This window comes from Limanda limanda, chromosome 2, assembly GCF_963576545.1.
Source record: "Limanda limanda chromosome 2, fLimLim1.1, whole genome shotgun sequence".
Lineage (NCBI taxonomy): Eukaryota > Metazoa > Chordata > Actinopteri > Pleuronectiformes > Pleuronectidae > Limanda > Limanda limanda.
Genome location: NC_083637.1, coordinates 14,310,345 through 14,331,286, shown reverse-complemented (window position 1 = coordinate 14,331,286; position 20,942 = coordinate 14,310,345). Strand labels below are relative to the sequence as shown.

The 20,942-nt window shown below is 42.9% G+C and overlaps 1 protein-coding gene across 1 annotated transcript; it reads right to left on the bottom strand.

The window, feature by feature from the left end:
- prss12 (serine protease 12) lies at positions 1 to 20,708 on the bottom strand. The gene is made up of 13 exons (XM_061084630.1): positions 20,378 to 20,708; positions 18,656 to 18,794; positions 17,481 to 17,653; positions 17,121 to 17,268; positions 16,378 to 16,556; positions 15,312 to 15,453; positions 15,001 to 15,221; positions 11,179 to 11,320; positions 6,784 to 6,989; positions 6,175 to 6,253; positions 5,599 to 5,721; positions 2,875 to 3,170; positions 1 to 323 (listed from the first exon to the last, which is right to left on the bottom strand). Exons 1-13 carry the CDS (start codon positions 20,706 to 20,708, stop codon positions 1 to 3), a joined length of 2,502 nt encoding a protein of 833 aa, XP_060940613.1.
- Positions 20,709 to 20,942: the final 234 nt, after the last annotated feature.

Sequence of the window (20,942 nt, the reverse complement as noted above, 5' to 3'; positions counted from 1 at the left end):
TCAACGTGTTTTCTCATCCCGTCGAATCACCTTGCGTATCCAGGAGCTGAATGAAGAGACTTTGGTGTAGACACCGGGGGACTGTTGTGTCCGGCAGGCGTGACCCCAGGACGTGACCCCGTAAACTACCCAGCCCCCTCCTGGACGCTCACACACCAGTGGACCTCCGCTATCACCACGGCAACTGTCCACACGCCTCTCCGCCTGGATGCTGCCGGCACAGAGCATGCGGCTCGTGAAAGCGTCGTGGAAATGCTGCTGGCAGTGGCGGCGGGGGAGCACTGAGAGGGGGGCCTGCTGCAGGGTCTTGGAATATGACCGGCCTGTGAGAGATAGAGAGGTTGAAGTTAAAACTGGAAAGTTGGAAGAGTGTGTGCGAGTGTGTGTGTGTGTGTGAGCATTTTTGTCTGTAAGTGTTAAGGTCAGACTCTGAAAGTAAAGACTAGAGGAAGGGTTCAAGCCTAAAAACGTATTTCATTCTTTTTCTTTTGGAATGAATAGTTAAGTTTGGGCTGGTTGTTTCTACACATGGAGCGAGGCCTGCGAGCTCGTTCAGGCAGCCACCTCGAGCTGCGCTGCTCCAATCATGTGACCACAACCATCTGTAATACACACCCACCTTCTCAGCTGGTTGATTTAAGCACAGAGAGATGTCCCATCATCCCCTTTGCTCGACACTGCTGCTACAATTTTTCTAGCAATTTTGGTTTTAATTTGTTATTTGCTATTAAAATGGGGTGAAACATGATGATTGACAGCTGAGACTGACATGCAATTGATTGAATGGGTGGGACGTCGATACAGAGGCTTCACACCACGACCTTAAGGGCACAGGCTCTGCCTCCAAATGCACAACATGGCAGCGTTGCTTGCCGGGATCATTGATTTTGGATATGAAACTCGCAGCATACCACATGGACGCTTTACCGCAGGCTGCTGTTGACTTTAGCTAAATTATGCCATTCCTGCAGATGTCTAACTTCTTTCAGGTAAAAGCAGTTTAATTTAGAGCTCAATTAATTTCAAGGTTTCTGGCAGAGTTCAAAAGAGGCAGGTTTCCTTTCATTCCAGGAAAGATGTAGAGCAGAGGTTTGTGGCACATCGTCCCTCACTGTACTTCCATGATGTATGGAGAAGAGGAAACGGCCTAAAGAGGTTCAGAATTCCAGCATGACAGGTAGTAAAATGGCTTTATATTTTCATCCATTGTAATGTATTTTTCATGTCTATGAAGGGCTTTGTAAACTTTGGGAAGTTTCTCATTAGAGGTACCACTATATTAAACAATGTAATGGGTCATCATTTAAATATGGTATAACTCTGTCTCTTTTTATAAAAAAGATATGTCCCTTGATGCAGACCTGGCTGGAGCTAACTCTGTTATATTGGCCTGTGAACTGTGTAGACAGCTGTTTGCTTCCCCTGACACACATGCGTTGAGTTTCACCCTGTGGCCAAAATGTCTGCAGAGGTTAAAACCGCTAATCAGTGGTGACAATAACGTGATCCATGGTGCTTCCACTTGTGAACCTACAATCGTTTTAGTTGGAAAGCACACAACCAAGCTGGAGAGAATTGCTGCAGTAAGCTAAACTGTCACCGTGACCACACAGCATGATTCACTATCCGTGGTGGCTTCATAGTGTAATGTACGTGTAAAATGTGTGCGTTTGATATCAGGCTGGCATACAGCCATGTGCAGGCAGCTGTGCAAAGCAGACATTTAGTCTCAGGTTTAACAGCCGAGTGCTGCTCAACAATCACACACTGCGTAAATAGACTGTTGTCATCACATCAATCAAAAACACACTGTCCCACTCACACAAACAGATCCCGAGAGCCCGTTTTTAGATGCGTGTTAAACGTTGCCTTTTGTAGTCCTTGTGATTAAGTTGCCTTTACGACAACATGTCGAGTAAAGATCACAAACAGATTTCACTGTGTTGTCAGTCACATGGACAAAACAATGTGCCACAATCAACATAGCATGCAACAGGTTTGTAGAACCCTTTCATTTCATTACCATACTGTTCTACTGCATGATTTATTGTTACACTGCTTTAAAGTTTTTTTCGACAAAATGTTTATAATAAAAGGAGGTGAAATTGTATATCTCTTATTCGGGGGAAAAAAATAAGTTACGGACTTCTTGTTGCAAGTCGGTTGTTTGGTTGGTTAAAAACTGTGAATAGTCAATCGATAAAAAGACAAATCAATGCTATAAATGTCGGTTTAAGTTAGGTTGTTTTTCTGCTTTTCCCTTTATTTGAAGATGGTAAGTATGAAGGCCTCACACCATTAGACAGTGACTTTGAGTTGTAAAGCCTTTTTAAATCAATTGTCTCATTATATATTTTAATTTAAAACAAGTGCTTCTACATGTATTCAGTTTTATTTTTAAATGTCTTCCAGGGTGGATTTAGTTCTTGTCTTTTTTTAGCCACCTTTTTGATGAGCTGCCTCGGCCCGATTGGTTTCACATATTTCCTCTTGGGTTCCCATCACAAGTGTCTGTATTGTCTTCACCTGTCCACGTCAGTTCGACAGTTTAGTTTTCTCCATGACATACTTTTGTGAATCATGCTAGTAATTTCTCCTCTATACAAAGGAGGCTGTTGTGAGGGTGCATCAGGAAGAAGTGTCCAAAATATTTTACTTGTTACAGTTTACTTCCGGTGTGAAATGAGGTTTTAGAATGTCTATAGCTTTGTGTTTTCCCCTTATCAGTAAGTGCATCCATCATGATGAGGTTATTAGAGTTTTGCTTGGCCCTACCCTATCCTGGTAATTTTACCTTTTTTAAATCTAGTTTGGATCTTATCTGTAAGATTTTAACCTTCCTTCTGAGGGCCAGGTATATCAACATATCCTCACCTGTGTCACCCCAGCCGGTAATGTGACAGTTGCTGGCTTGTTTGAGAGTTCTCTCCTTCCTCTTGGGCAGACAAGCGGGAAGGACATGACGGCTGAATGACACACACTCTCCGGGGAACTGGCCCACGGCCCCCGGCGACAGACGCACCAAGGCCAGGTCGTTATCGTTGCTATGGGAGTGGTAGCTTGGGTGGAGGACGATATGATCGACACCGTACTCCTCTTCGTATTCCTCCGGGACGAGGGAGTGGTAATCGCCCACTCTCACTTTATACTGCTTGGTGCTGTTTCCATATCTGCAGAGAGAAATGAAGCGTTGAGTTGAGGGAGACCATCGGAGAAAGAGGGCGTGTGCATGAATGCTGCAAATGCTGCAACATGAACAGTAAAATTATGAGCTCCTGCAGGGGTTACCTCAGCAATACTTCATCTAGACTATGACAAGCACAAGCATGTTAAACCGAGCGAACAGCCATAAAATCTGTACCAGATGCCTGTAGTAGTAGAATATGATTCAGGCTTTATGGTGTTTTTCTTGTTAGAAAACACTTGAGATTCTTTTACATGGGTTACATGGGGTCACCTGTTTACCAAAGCTTACCCAACACTTTCTGACTCTCTCTTTAAGTAATCACGAGGCTTTATCTTGTGAAACACTTTTCTGGTTTTTGGAGTGCAAACCTCCACCAATGCTCAACAATGCCCTTTTGAAACCACATTAAATTCACTAGATCCAGATCTTCATTTGGATTTCAGGGGCTAAACGAATGAAAACTTGGACAGAAAATGAGTATCAGCAGAAATGATTTAAATGAATCTGTCATTGCATCTGTGTGTTTATGTGCGTCTATGACTCACAGGTTAACATGATCAAGTGTTTTCCGTGAGTACTGTTTACTGGTTGGACATATTTGGGCCTTTTGGAAATAGAGTGGGTGAGGGAGGGGTAATTCAGGGACAGACGGGACCCACAGAGAAGAGGAGAAGAGAGGAGTGAGACAAGGAGGCCTCGCTGTCGGGCCAATTCTCTTGTGTCAGGTTACAACTGGTGGAGTGTTTCCGGAAAGATCTCCTGACCCGGGAATGCCACGGCGTTCCTGGAAGAGCGGAGACGCTGCTGACCAGCAATGTACGTACCAGCCACACTTAAACACGGCACGTGTTTTGGCACCAAATCCCAAAGCTTATGAAGATAGATACGGAAAAAGAACAGGCTTAATCCTGTGCTTAACTTATCATCTCACAAGTGGAACAGATCGTGAATGTGACTGTTCACACATTATTGTTGCTAAAAGCGGTTAAAAATCTGCTGGAGTTACTGGAAAGGCCCCAGCTGTAAAACCACACGGTATAAATAGGTTTAATATGTGACAACATGTGATCACTGACCTTGGGTTCAGTTGTTATTCACCTACGAGCAAGTAATGGACGTTTAAGAGATCATTTTGTAAATGTTAGTTTTCATTTGATGTGTGTGTGGGGGGGGGGGGGTGTGTCTGTGTGAGAGAGATTCTTAAGTCACTATCTTGTAGTATGGTTTACATGCAGCAAATCACTTTTCATAGCTGAAGCCAACATCTTGAAACAGTGACACATGACATTCAATCATTTTTCTGATGTAAGTAGTACTTAGTTGGGTGTGACCATTCTTGTCTGATTAATCCTTTATAAGGAAGGTAAAGAGACGTCAGATGACTTATCGACAAGACAAGAGAATTAATGTAATGTCTGGTATTTATATTGTGAATACAGGGCTTTCATAAGGCTTCTGTTTAGTTTATGAGCGTAAGACTCCTAACCCAACGAACAAGTTGTTATGATTTATTACTATTGTCATTGTTGCTATTCTATTCAGGCTGTTATGACACTGGTGGTGAACTGTTTCCATTAATCAGCACTTAACGTCTGGAATGCAGAATGCCAAATGCTTTGAATTAGCGGCATAGTTTGTGTGCCTCTGATGTGGAGACAATGGGGAAGTCACTTCGCCACAGACAATGGGGAAGTCGCTTCGCAGAGTAGAGGTTATTTAATAACCAGTAAAAGTGGTAAAGTTTGAGACTGGTTGAAGAAATGGTACTGGAGAGGGTTTTATGAATGTTGTGGAAACATCATGATTCATAGCAATGGAGCTGCAGGGTCTGCACATAGTTCTGCTTTACCTACCGAACCCAAACACTGGAACTAATAGTTAGTAACATAACCAGAAGTAATGAGCCCAAAGATTGAGTCTGACAACCTTGAATTAACTGCGCAAGTATCAAATGCAGATGCTCTGGTTTGTGCAAAACCCTCAATTTCTCAGTGCTTTACAAATTTGCTCTGCGTTGTTTCAATTTTCTCTTTTGCTGCACGGAGTCTTTCTGCTGCTTTCTCTGCTGTATGAATTAGGTGATGGATTGCAAGTTGGTGACGCCATGCGGAGGCCCCTCAGACCAGATGTAGTTGGGATAAAGTAACTCATGCTGCTTCCCTGCCACCTGCACCACAACTAAACCACCACTGATTGCTGCTCTGCTGAGGTTTTCCAACCTCTGATTTCCTCTGTATTTTCGAGTCTGACAATGACGAAGTTGTGCAGTTGAGTTAAAACATCATTTTTGCATAAGAGGGCCAGCGAATGTCTGCAAAATATACACACAACCTCCCGTCAATAAATACAGACAAGTCCAAACACACTATTTAACAAGGTGATGTGTGTGTGTGTGTGTGTGTGTGTTCGACCTCTTGAAGCAGTGAGCTGAGGTCAGCACCCAGCAGGAGTCGATGAGAGTGGCTCCACACACCAACCTCCCATCTCCTCGAGAGCCACGCAGACGAATCGCAGCCTGCCATGGCCAGCCACCCCTACCACAAACACACACACAGATACAGACACACACAATTAAGAAGAGCACAAAAAATGTAAACACCAAACCCACACATTTTAACAAAAGCAGAAGGCTCCTATTCAGTCTATGCAACTGGCGTATTTTATCGAGATATGATTCATGAGGTAATTTGGAGGACATTAAAGTTTAGTATATCCAGCTGAGTTTGTTTATGGGCTTGTTGAAAGAACTGTAAACCTAGGGGAACCCATCTACACACACACACACACACACAAGAGAAGAGAAGGCAAGAAATATTTGCATGCATGTACAGACAAATTGAATATTTCTTCACGCGTAGCTTCAGATCAGCTGTTTTCCATCTGAAACTTGTGGAGTTGAAAATGCGTCCGATATTCTTTACTGTACGTGTCTCAGGCAGCCTTTCTCTCTGGGCTGTTATTAATCCCTCCTGTCCCCTCTGCCGTACCTCAGAGAGTTTTCTCCTCCTATGATCCGGCGCTGGCGAGTGTGTACGAGCCGCAGACCGCAAATTGAGTTGACAGGATCTGACAGAGACACAAGGGAAACCGTTGGGTGTGTATATGAGAGTGTGTGTGTGGGAGGGTGATGATCGCTTAACCATACACTTGGACTCAGAGGCTGCTTTTATTAAATATTTAGACTGATCGAAAACCTAATAAATTCTACTACTGCATGTGAGCCTAGAATAAAGAAAACTATATATATATATAACAGATTGTGTGCGCACTGGTTTTACTTTTCACTGTATGTGCACATGAGAAATAGTAGTAATAGCACATGTGCTGGTAACAGATAGGGCTGTATGAGTCTGTCCTGATGTGTGACAGACGGAGTGAAGCAATAACATAGCTCTTAACATTTTACCATCTGGTTACACACACACACTGCTTCCCTTTCAAAGTGTTACCTCTTGACTTTTCGTCTTGTAATTAGTTTCTCATTAATTTCTCAGTGTTTATGACATATTGGAACTGTTTGCTAAACACATTACAGTTTGCTCATTCATTCAGAGCAACATAAACACATGGGATACACTCCTGACTAACTGACCGACCTTTGACCTCTTTGTAGCCGGCCTGGGATACACCGTAGTCACAGATGACCCCGGCGTCCTCACTGTGGCGACAGTTGTGCGTGCCGGGCGCCTGTTTGATGCAGTCGGCTAACGAGCGCTCCTCGCCGCCGCACTTTACATTGTCAACGTGGATGGGCCCCGTCCCTTCGCCGAAGTACGCCATGACACGGGCCTTTGCCATGCCACTGGAGGACAGATAGACACAGGACAGACGTTATTACCACTGTCCTACAACCGTGCTAAAACTGTTATGTTCATATTGCAGCTGAAAATAAAACAAACTGAGGAAAAGTAAGCGAGTCAGCCTGTTATTCAGTGTGCATGTAATGTAAGTGATTCACAATAAAAGCATGGGTTATCAGTTAGGCAGCATAGCAACTAGCACACGAGCAACAACACATAGTTTAAACACAGATATAAATAACAAATAAAAAGGGGACAAAGTTAAATAAAGTTTATACAGAATTTATTAATATACTAGAAATCTTTGGAGAAAAGCCAACATTAGAGCAATGATGTCTGTGTTTGTTAGAAGCTTTTGAATGTGAAGGCTCTGACTCATGAATAGTTTATTTTCATTTTTGTGTAAGCACATTATGACACATAACCAAAAGAACAACACGTTTAACTAGGTGTTTTAATTGATGCTGACTATTCAGGCTACAATTATCTACCATGTAATCGAAAATTCCATGAGACTCAGTATAGTCAGAGTACAGTTGTTGTCTGTTATTACACTGGTAGTCGACAGCACTATTTATTTAATCATTTTGTTGAATTGCAACATGTTGTTTATAAATATTATACATAACTGCTCAGTGTGTGTGTGAGATTATGCAGGTATTACTCATGTTGTGGGGGAATCACAGTCACAGTATGTGGATAAGTCCCCACAGCCTGAATCATTCCATTTTATGGTGAAGAAAAGTTTTAATGTTTAATTGTAGTTTAGAGTAAAGGTTAAACGTCCCAGAAATCTGAAGTCATGTCACGACTGTGTGTGTGTGTGTGTGTGTGTGTGTGTGTGTGTGTGTGTGTGTGTGTGTGTGTGTGTGTGTGTGTGTGTGTGTGTGTGTGTGTGTGTGTGTGTGTGTGTGTGCGTGTGTTGGTGTGTGTGTGTGTGTGTGTTTGGTCATAAAGATATAGGCAGTGATCATATATGAGTGATGATGTTATGTTTTGACATTCTCAGGCTGTGAGGCAAACCAGGTCAAACCCCCTGTTACAATCTGATAGCAACAGTATTCATATCACTTATCTCAGCCCTGACTTTCATTAGCAAATAGCTAACACACACACACACACACACACACACACACACACACACACACACACACACACACACACACACACACACACACACACACACACACACACACACACACACACGTGTCGGCTGTGGTTGTAAGTGTGCCTCTGTATGTTGTAAGTGTGATTTTAATTAAGATTGATAGATAACTGAGAGCGAGGATCTCATGTTGCGTCCCCCAGGTTTGGTGGGTGACGGGTCTCGTATCCACTTCTCATCCACAGGGAAGCTCATGTCTCTTATTGAGACATCTTGTGTTGTGTCCCTGTCTCCCTGTGCGGTGCTAAGCATGCACACACACGTCCAGGCTGTGTGGTTCTGTGGCAATACAGTTTTTGTACATCAGAGCAAAAACGCAACACAATCTTTCCGGTTAGGCACAGCTTAAGTCAAATATCAAAGCCAAACATGTTCCTCTACGCTATGAATATCGTTTTAACATTTTTGTTGATGGATCAGATTCAACAGGGGAGGAGGAGGAAAGAAGGTGGCCAAGATCAACAACGTTGAATGTAGAGCTGCATGTGCCTGTCGGGCAAACTTCCAAGTTAAATTAACTGTAACACAGAGACACAAGTGTGCCAACATTACAGGTTTTACTTAACTTCGCTCATGGTTCAGTGATGCTGACATAACTTTAATCTCAGGTAATGGAGACAAAAAACTTTGTTTCAAGATGTCGTAAAAAAGTGATAACTTTAACTGGATCACCTAGAAGATGTTGTATGAAACAATAGTACTGTTATTAATTATTCAGAAAACATTTGTTACGGCTGTTTTTGTCCTCTAGCTTTACATTGATTACCTGTTGTGTTTTCATGTTGTTTTTCTATGCTGTGCTGTGGTGCTTACTGCAGGTTTCGGTGTGTATTAGTGAGAGAGTCCATATTCACGTGGGTCCTTTGTGTGTGTGTGTGTGTGTATGTGTGTGTGTGTGTGTAGTTCAGGCATTACTCAGGCTGTAGTGACTTAAATCTATTTACACAGTCATATTATGGGATCTTGTTTTCATTGTGGGAACCAAAAGCTATTCAACATAACATGAATCATTAAATTGTAAGGTAAAGACATGTTAAGGTTAAGGTGTAGTGACTATGGTTAAGGTTAGAGTAAACCTCTAAAAATCTATTAAAGTCAATGTGTGTGTGTGTGTGTGAGAGTGCATATATATATATATATATATATATATATATATATATATATATATATATATATATATATATATATATATATATATATATTATTTTTTTTTTGTATTTTTCTCATCACCAGAGCAACCTCCAACCCTTGGAGACCTACTGTGTATGTAATGACCTTTCACCACACCCTGAGCGAGACAGAACGATGACCCTAACACGGCTTTTCCACGCCTCCATCACGCTTCACTTCTCTCTGTCTCTCTCACGCTTATGCTCTCCAGATGTGGCTTTCATCTGCACACAGATGTGTCACAGAAAATTGGGCGCGCACGGGATGAGTTTCCCTTGCTGAGGAGTGATGAGAAGGGCAATGAAGACAGTGTGTTACGGGACGGTTCTCCCTCGCCGTCTCGTGGCCGATGTTATGGAAAACAGGACAGCGTCTCGGAGGTAATGATAATTGGACAGAGAGAGATTGAGATGAGGTAGTTTTGTTTCACCACGACATGTCTGTCACTGTGAATGTTGCTTTGACACAGTCGGCCTGCCCTTTAACTGGATGTTTATGTTGGCACTGCAGGAAAGGCACAGCTAAAACCCTTCATAGAAAAACATTTGGCCGCACACCAAGACGTGCTCAACAACTTAGTGTGGACGATTGTTCAAGATTTATTAATCAAACGTTGCTATTTTAAAAGATTCGAGGCAAACTGGAGCTTTTCCACCGTATATGAGCCTGAAACCCAAGACGTGTGCACTGGAGTGTAAAGTGGAAACAGAGAAGGACTGTGAAGATGGAAGGATGAAAAACAGACGGAGTAAAGGGGGGAGTGTAAGACAGATGCCAAGTCTGAGACATGGTGATTGATCTTGTGAATAGAGTTGGAAGTCTGGATCCACTTAAAAGTGAATGTATTGTATAGAGTGATCGCATTGAACTGTCACAGGCTTTTTCAACTCCGTCATTTCACCTCTATTTCAACATCCTGACGTGCTGAAAAGCTTATGAGAAAGGAAGGACGTGTAGCAGACTGCAACCTGAATATCAGCAGCCTTCCATGACAGTGGACTGAGTATAGGTTATGACTGTTGGGACAATATAAAATCATTTCAATCTTCTAAAGCCCGGCTCAGACCACAGGAGTTTCAGGCCAATTTAACCTCAATTGGGTTTCCCCTGAGAATCCGAGGAGAAATCTAGTCTGGAACCTCGTCTGGACCGATGTTCAGCTCAGATTATCTGTTAGTGTGAGGGGTTACAGAGCTATTCTAAGACTGACCGCAGAAGCATAGCCCTGATAATTATAAAACATGTTTGATATTTAGGATTTAAATTGGGGATGATTACGTCAGTAGTATGTAGTCGAGCTTATGAAAGGACGATTACAAAACACCGTGCGGTGCAAAGCTGAGTTGAGCTGAGTGAGGAAAGGCATTTCAAAAACGAGAGGCTCGTACAACGTGTCGTCTTAGACCGATCACAACTGTGCAGACAAAGAGAAGAGCTGGGGAGAAGTCCCTATTGGACATAGCAGCCTTTAAAAGGTCAATTACAACCTGCGATATGAAGTTAGATGGCTACAGGCCAACGGAAAAAGAGAGTGGAACTATGTTTAAGCCGAATGAATGAATTGTCTCAGTGTTATGTTTGTTACAAGATCAACTAAATACAGCATAAGTTGAATATCAGCGAAGATTCTCCTCTAATGCGTGACGAGACCTGATTTCAAAATCAGTCGGGTTTCTGTTGTCAGCTTTAGTCATCTAAGAATGTCGATAATACATACTTGCATCTCTACAATGCATCTGTCAACCAGATCAAGATACTGCAGACAACTTTGAAGATCTCGTCTTTCATCTGGTGCATTCCTGTTCTTGTTACCCGGGAGAGCTAGTCTGTCAAAGAGGCCACTCCCACACAAATACCTGTAGCCCAACTGTCGGCACACGACCTCCGCATCACGATCAGTCCATCCATCGTCACACACAGTCCCCCATAGACCAGACAGGTAGAGCTCCACCCGGCCTTCTCTCGGGCTCTCTCCTCCCACAAGCCTCACCGGGACATCTGAGGAACACACACACACACACACACATAAAGTAGATAGCAGCTACCAGAAGTCTAGGAATCTCGCAGCCCTAGGCAATTTACACATTCTCAAACAAACCTGTTCCTCCAGACCAACCTGTCTAATGACTAGGGCATATGCACTCAGATTTGCATGTTTCCCATCATGTATGTCCTTGAAGGGAAATTGTGAGGCTCCTGTCACTATAAAATATCGTTGTGTTTTCGCTGGCCCAGCTTTTAACAAACTCCTGTTCTTGGTCTTTCTCTCTTACTCTCTAATGGCGTTCAGCTCCCACTGTCGATCAAATCAATCTGAGCTTTAGGTTTAGGTCCATCATCATTTGATGCCCAGGCATTTAAACACACACACACACACACACACACTAATCTTGTTAAAGTGGATCCTAATGTATTTTCCATGTGTGAACAGTCTCTGGATCAGTTTACACCCTTGCCAAGTAGCACGTCAATCAGTATTTATTTGCCTTTGAATCAGCTTTCTTCAGCAGCTAAAAACACAGAAAGGTCTTGAGAGTTACAACATTTATTTGACGTTACATTTTTTACCTCTGCCTAGGTGTTTGTTGTTTTTTGTTTGTACCAAGAAAGAACAGATGAAATTGTTCCGGATCAGGGGGTGGATCTAGGTTTATTTTTTTTTAAGCTTTTTCTCTAAGAATAATTGATGGATCTTGATTAAAAAAGGGGCAATGATATCAGTAAATACGTTTCATTTGGTGCAGATCCAAATAAACGTCTGTATCTGGCATTATAATTGTGGTTTCATAAGGGTACTGTTGGTGGAGGTGTGTGCTCGACTGAGTGCCATTCCAGTTACTCCCTGGTAACTCGTTATTGCTGTTTTTCTGCGCAACATTTCACAGTATTTTGAAAGCAGGACTCCTCAATTAAATCTGTGGTATTCAGTGAATCCTGAAGTCACTCTCTGTCGCATTTTCTTTGATGACATAAGAATTGTCAGCGGGGACGATTAAGGTAAGTGGACTTAATTGTGGGTATGCTTACTTCTTTGTTGAGGAACACTCATCCTTGTCCCCTCACTTAGAAACACAAATACATTTTCCCGCTCTGTCAGCACACACACACACACACATACACACACACACACTGACACACACACAGGGCTTAACTGCGTTTTCTCCTTTTCCAAAGACAACACAATCTGCCTATGGCATGTTATGGGGCATTTACACACCCACAATCCTCAAACACAAATACATACATGCACAAATGCTTCGTTGTAATGACATAATTCTTTGGTGGGTGTTTGTGGGGCGAGTGTCTCCCTGCTGCTTTTGCCTAACAATACAATCTACCTCAACCAATCAAATGAAACAGCTATTTCAAACTAAAGTCTGTGCTCACAACAGTCACGTACATTACTTAGGAAATGAGAACCTGACGCCGCAAAACTCATATTTTTCTAAATTAGAGCAGTCGGCAAGAAATGAGCACACTTGTGCAGTAGGTGAAATATAAGCTGAACTGGTACCGTCCAGTTCTGTCCTTCCACGTCTTTATTAGCGTCTGGAGGCTATTAGACATAAGCTTGATTAATGGCGCTAGCATTTAACACTTCCTGTCTATTTCAGCAAGCAGTCACACCACTGAACCCCAGTCTCGTCCTATAAAAGTGCAGTTTTAAAGTCACAACAGTCACGGGTTATGTGATGGTGTGCCAACAGGTCAGCCCACTGGTGTGTGGTATTCATGAGTGGTGAGGAGCAGTGGTGTGAGGGAGGTTTTACTTGGTTACCCAGGTCAAAATAGTCATGACGTCTTTAAAAGTGTCCCTGTTATTAAGGCAGGAGAATCTAAACGACAGCTGCGTCTGTTGGAGTAAGCGTGACTTTCGTTAACCTCCTTTATTGGTCTCTTGGAGAAGGCTTTTCCAAGATGTATTTAAAAGAGATTTCAGATCAGCTCATATTACCATTAACTGGTTTTATGAAGTGAAGTGACTTCATCATGTGATTACTTGTTCCTCACATGCCTTTGTGCTCCAAATACCAGGTCGGGCTTCGTCTCAGTCGCTGACATTTAATTCAAATAATGTAACTACTACTGGTAATAATATTATAATTGTTATTACTACTATGAATTGAATATTTACATATATACATTGATATCAAATTCTAATCACGCTCTTTACAAAAAGAAAAAAGTTACATACTGCAGACTGCCTATCAGCCTAAACACAGGTATAATAACAAAAATAACTCTATTATAATAACTATATAATAAATAATCATTATTATTATTAGTATATAAAATGTATAATAATGGTTATTATAAATTGCATATATACATCTATAGCATTGATATAAAATAATAAAATAATAGAATATATAGAAAGGACCATCGGAAATAAAGGATTGAGCAAAATATGAATATACAGTATGAGTAGGTTTAATATTAAGTGTTATTAAGAGAGATTTTGCACTAGATGCAGAATAAATTTGCCTGATATAATCCAGCCAGTCATTTCACGGTGGAAGGGCCCAGATGGGGAACCCTGTTAGTTTTTACTCTTCACCTTCAGGTCTAAGAGGAAGGGGATGCCAGGTGGAACTCTGCTAATGTGGCTTTAAAAGGTCATTAGTGGTCTACAACTGCTCCCATATGTGCTATAGAAGTGATTAAAAATCGACATCAAAGTCGCCCTCTGACGTGTGGTGTAACTGGTGTTGAGATGTTTCAGTTATGGCTTTTATGCAGAATCCTGCTGGATCCTGAGAGAAGCTGGTTATTATAAAGTTCACAAACCTCTCAAACAGGAATAAAGAGCATTTTAGTAATTATGTCGAGCATTGCTGATTCCACCTGTTCATCAAGACAGTCGAAAAAGACACCGTGACCAACTAGTAGGTGCTTTAAAGATTAATATCAAAAGCCTTTTACTGAGAAAAGCAAAAGAGCAGAGTGCTAAAAGATATTAAGAACATTATCATTTAGTGGTTTAAGATAAGATCAAAATAAGACTATTGATCCTGAAGGAAATGATTGTGCCATCTTGCTCCAAGATAACAGTAGAGAACAATACATAGTAGAATAGAATACAGTGGAAAGAAAATAAAGTCTATGATTTAAGTGACAATAAAAAAAAAGTATAAGTCTATTGTAAATGAAATAAAATGTGTATACCGAGGAATGAAAAACCAATTCCTATTAGTAGATTTCAATGGATATAAGAATTAGGTAAGCAAAGTTACATTAGACAGAGAAACTAATACTTAACTTAAGTGGCAGTAGTAAAAATGAAATAATAAAGGAGAAGGTATTATGGGATATTGCATATGATAATGAAACTGAAATATTGCACATTATTAAAATATATTGAAATAAAGTATTGCACATGATACTGCATATTGAATATGTTCCATGACTGACTCTAGCTACAAAACACCAACACTCTTTAAAAAGGGTTAATGTCTGTGCTACAACTAATTTCCATAAGCGTTGGCCAGAGAGATTTAGTCCAGATTGTCCACACGTGTATGTTAACTTGGAAACCTCCCTACAGTTTAACATGTATCTATTCAAATAGAGAACCAGTATTTTAAATGCTCCATAGGGTCTGCCTCACCCATCTTCAGATCCTTTGTTATCTTTAATCTTTTAAGTGTGTCTTACAGTAAGATAAGATTCTGTCTTACTCGTAGGAAGACTCTCTCCATTGTGCTCAGGGCTGCAGGCGATATTAACATCTTCATGGTGTGTGCAGTCATGACGGAGCCACTCCCTCTTGCTGCACAGCAACAGACTGGGTTCTTTCCCTGTGCAGCTCACATCATCCAAAAGTATTGGACCTGACCCGACCCCAAAGCGCGGGACTGGGGTGATGTCTAGTCCTTCAGAGGGCAGCGTCTCGCCTAACCTGCATGGGGAGAGAGGCACACCCACACGTTCACAGACAAATGCTAAGAAATGTGTCCCGAATATGCGCTGGTCTGGTGCTTTGTGTTACCTGTAACCAAGTTGTCGACAGACTACGTGTGTGTTTGAGTCTGCCCAGCCGTCATCACACACTGTCCCCCACTGTCCACCGTAGTAGACTTCTAAACGTCCCTCGTGGCTGCTTGTACCCCCGACCAGCCTAACGCTACCATCTGGAGATCAAGACAGACAGACAGATATTATCTTATTCTAAAACAAGTTTTTCCACAAGAAGGTTTTTTTCACCCCTATACATTCCTTCAATGGTTGGTTTGTTTCCATCCGAAGAATCACACAAAAGCTACAAAACTTGGCAGAAGGATGGGACACGGATGAAGAAAGAACCCAGATGGAAGAGGTTCTTTTCATTTTCTTCAACATTGAGCACTAGAATGTTCTCCTTGATTTTCTAGGGAACAATGCATGGATCTCATTTGGCGCAGCTTGATTGATTTTAAGGGGACTGTTCGGCCTTGGCTTCTGAGTGACATTCTAGTTTTGACTGATTTGCAATAAGTCTGGGGAAAAAAATTACCAATTCTCTAATTCCTTGTGGCAGTCAAAATAACAAAAGACTCCAGGGGGATTCTGAGAAGCCAGTTTCTGTAGCAAGGGTTCACGACTTAAGACGGACTTTACACATCAGGCCCCTTGACTCCTGTGTGTGATGAAGTTACACAAAACCTGTCCCACGTTTGAAGCTCAGGCTGAGCAATGTTGAGCCCCATATTTCCTGGCCTGGTCTCCTCGGTATGATGTGATATTTTAAAAGCTGCCCTCCATCGCCTCACTGGCTCCAGGATTAAACTATTGTTGGGGAAGGTGCCGTTTTCATCCTTCTTTTTTTTGTATCTCTTGAAAGCACCTTTTCATACCCCTCTCAAAGCAGACATTTTGACTTGTAGGAGAAACAGTCACATACTACATGTTTAACTACACATACATTTGTAACAGATTCTTTTTGGGCGTTCAATTGAGCCAACATAAAAAAAGTGGCAATTCCAGCACCAGATAACCTAAATGTATCCATTATTATTATATCAGCTAAGCCTGTGTTGGTGTATATGCATTGTTAATGCTGAGACGTGTTGGCCTACCTATAAGAGGGTTACAGGATACTCCGGCATCCTCAGCGTGCAGACAGTTGTGTTCCCCCCAAGCGCTTTTTGGACACTGCTCCAGCGAGAGCTCATTGCCTGTGCAACGCACCTCATCCAGCCACACACGGCCTGAGCCCTTCCCAAAATGTGCCTGGCCCCAAGCCCTCGCTGCACCGCTGCAAAGACAAAGAGGAGACGAAGACTTATTTTTTCCTGTTATGAAACAGATGACTGTCTCTTGGGTACAGAATGCAGTGTGAATTTGTTTTATTTTTAAACTGAATGCACTAAACCAACAGTCAGATCTACCACTGCGAAATTGCTCACAATGACCATCTGTGCTTATGCAAACATTGCACAACCAACACCACGTTGGCACACAACAAAAATGCCTGCATGAACACTTGTTCCTTAATATTCATATCTCTGTGGTGCTAGGATCAGAGCAGGAACAATAAGCCTGATTCATTGTGTGACCTCCAGATGTTCTTTACTGCTCGCTCCTCTCTCTCTGTGTCTGAATGGAGAGAATACTTGTCATACTTTTGGAGAAAGAGAGAAAAGAGAGACAGACAGCTAAACACCCACAGTGACGCATCTCAGCGTCCTACTCTCGTCCTCTTACGCTTTTTCCTCACATGCTCATACTCACAAATACATTTCCGTTATGCTGATTATTAGTAGGAATTATTATGGACATAATCATGCATATCCGGGTGTGTGTGCGTGTTCCCCTTCACCTCAGGCCCAGCTGTCGACACACCACCTCAGCATCACTGTCGTCCCATTGGTCGTCACATATGGAGCCCCACTGCCCTGCGTGGAAGACCTCAACCGTGCCCTCTGACCCCGATCGACCTCCCAGCAACCTTATAGGGAGCGTCACCTCTAGTGAAACACAAACAAGTAATAATACATACATGTACTAGTTAACTATTTAAAGAATCTATGCAGGCTTTTAAAAAATGCTTTTAAATTAAAAGACTGGTGTATGTTGTAGAATTGCACAGTTTAAACAGTCATTAGAGTTCAGTAGATTCATGCAAACATTTATCCACCCGTCACAGACAACATTTTTTTAAATAGGTGGCCGTATTTACCTTGCTGTTGGGTGCAGGTAACGGCTGCAACCATGGAGCACTCTCCTCCATTCCAGGTGGTCTTAGGACACTGAAGCAGGTCTGGCTCCGCCCCCTCACAATGGACCGCCCTCCAGTGGAGTTTGGACATGTTCGGACGAAACAGGGCAACTGCACGTCCACGACCTGAGATCCTGTCACGGCATCATTAAGCAAGCACGTCACTCATTGGAATTATTTTCTTGTCATCTAACACCAAGACCAGTCTCGTCTAATAAGAGCTGGTAAGATCCTTTAAAAGCAATTCTTAATTACTGTTGCTCTGCACTTTTCATATCATCGAAGGTAAATCCTCGACACGAGCTGGAGCAGCTCATTTCAGAGCAAAGATATTGGCCTGGTCACAGAAACCTTGAGGCATCTGTGTGTTCATGATCTGCCTTTCCAGGGTCAATACGGTCAGCGGTTTTACACCCAACAGCTTCCAATAACCGGCCACGTGAAAGTCATCACCAGCGATTCCAGCTGACATATGGCTGACATTTGCCCTCTGTCCTTCCCACTGTGGCGTTTCACTGACTCCTGTGTGAATATGCACAAACAGGCGTGCGTTCATGTCAGTGTGCGTGCCAGCACTGGTGCTAGTGTCAACATGTGTAAGTGCACAGACGGTCTCTGTTCTCGTGGGAAACCTCAACACTCTCTCAAGCGCACAACCCAGCTCATACACACTTTGAGACGCGGCAAATCAGTGGCGGCTGCGGCACGACAGAATCTCATGACCACAGTTACTTGCATGTGTGTGTGTGTGTGAGAGAAAAAGAGAGAGATAGAGAGAGGGGCAGACAGGAAGAGAGAGCTGGTAACGAGGTAAATAGCTGAGCACCAAAGATATTTAAATAACTCTGGGGAATGGGGGGGTTGGAATGCAAGGGTCACTCATGGAAACTACAAAGACAGTTAAGAGAAGGGCATGAATGAATGAATGAATGTGTGCATCAGTTGCGTTGTGAAACGTCCTCACATTCCCTGACAAGCTTCCATTGCATTCTCGCCAACTGCCTGAGGAAGCTTCACGTTGACAATCCATACGCTGGATGTGGATCGTACTTGCACCTGCGTCTGAAGACATATGTGATAGAGAGCGGTAACTTGTGTATGTTGGGGCACATGTGTGTGTGTGTGTGCTCTCTCACCCCTTGCCCAGCTGTCTGCAGACGACTGCAGCGTCTTTGTCCCCCCAGTCATCGCCACAGACCGACCCCCACGCTCCCCCCAGATAGACCTCCACCCGCCCATCGAGCTTGGTGCGGCCTCCTTGCAGACGCGCTGAGCCTACAGGATGGAGAAAGGGTTGGGGGGGTAAAATAACAAAAGTGCAACACAAGTGATTCTATCAGTGATTCGAATACTTTGATTACCTCCATCAAAGAGGTTATGTTTTGAACCCTTTCCTTTTGTTTGTGGATTTCTTTTTTGTTGCTTCGACTGTAAGCAGGAAGGCATAAAAACAACTGGATAGATTACCACAGAGCTTGTTGGAGGTATGTGCTATGGGTCGGGTTGAACCCATGACATTTTTTCATGCTGATCCAGATCAGAGGGCAGATCCAGAATTTCCTGTTTTCATTTTCTTTAACACAGTGAGATAAGACGTTTTTCAACATTTTCACGTTGTGCCCAGAGAGTAATTCATGGATCTTTACGGATAAAGACAGGCACGTTCAAGGAACTGATATCTATGTGCAAGGGTAATTTGGTGCTGTTTGGTTGAATATAAGGGGACTGTTGCCTTCGTGGATGTACAATTTGTGCTCTACTGAGAGTTTATTTTTCCCAAACCAAGATAATTAGGCTGACGTTTTTATATGAAAGATGTGATTACAGACACTTGGTGACCCATGAATGCTTGTGTTTGATTATTGCCAGGATAATCTGATGGATCTCTGTGTATGTCAATGTCTATTTTATTTATACAGTATACATGTAAAACAACCTGTCGGACCAAAGTGCCTCACAGAGTAAAAGGTACAAGAAGAAGACAGCAACATGCACTACATCAAAATACCACTACTAGAAATAAAATAAGATAAAACAATTGGAAAGGAAAGAAGGCAAAAGAGAAGAGAGTTGTTTTTAACACGGATTTCAAGTGTGATAGAGAGGGGGCAGATCTAATATGGAGTGGAAAGCTGTTCCTCAAGTTTTGGGCGGCTACCGTAAAGGTTCAATCGCCTCTGGTTATGAGCCTATAGTTTAAGCTGTGTATCTATCTGAAGGGCAACAGAGACAGGGTTGCATGCCCATGCACTGACACACACACACACACACACACACACACACACACACACACACACACACACACACACACACACACACACACACACACGTGTGGCTACCTGTCTCATGTTGTCATAGCTGAACTTGCTTCAAGAAATATTCCTTTCTTATCTTTTCTACATAGAAAGATGCAGAATCTGGACACCACCACTTAAATGCATGTCTTGTTTTCTTAATATCTTACATACCTGGATCAATAAATGTCAATTCAGTGTATCTGCTACCCATGACATGCCAACACACAGTCAAGACTATAAATACTGTCCCAGATCCTGTGCCAGATCAAAATCCCACACTCTGCTCCTTCCACCTCTCCCTCTGCCCTGTACCTCTGTCCATCAGGGATGTGGGTCCCACTTGGACTCCATGTTTTCATATTGTCATTTGACAGATACATATGATGTTGTATACAAATATTTGAATATCAAAGTATATATTTTAATGAGCCTGTACACCCTGGAGATCACTTCATTGTAAACAGACCCCCTGCAGTCTAGTTCATATTATTTTCTGCAGATGTAATTATGATGATGTTAAACCCAACACTGCATGTGTGCTGCTCGGGCCTGGGTGTTTACCTTGTTTACAGTCGCAGTAACCCCAGTCCACTCTGCCTCTCTGGTTCTTGAAGAAGCACCAGGGTCGGATCCTGCCGTCCGGGTTGCGGCAGTGGTTGTGCTCTCCGATCCCTTTGCCGGGGTGGCGCTCCCTGAAGCCGGCCACCTCGGTCCAGTTCATGCACCGGCTGCCGGACTCGGTGAGGTCTATCGCCCCCTGGTAGAAGCCCTCCTTCCCGCGGCTCCGCAGGCAGCTGGTGAAGGGCAGGATGAATGAAGGCACGCTGCTGGAGCCGCAGATCGCAGCCAGAAGCGAGACTCTCACAGCGAGATCCAGAACCGACAGACCCATGGTGACACAGCAGGAGATTCATCCGATCCTCTCATCCGCTGAGGAGACCAGGCTGCGGCATCGCCCCCACAACCAGGACGAGGAGTGAGGATACACCGAGGCGGATCGATGAGAGTCAGCGTGGAGCTTCACCAGACCACAACACACCAAAACCACCCCCCCTCCCCATACAGCTTCATACCCTCTTATTGTTCAGGGCCAACAGAGTGAAAGTATATGGTGAATACAGAGGGG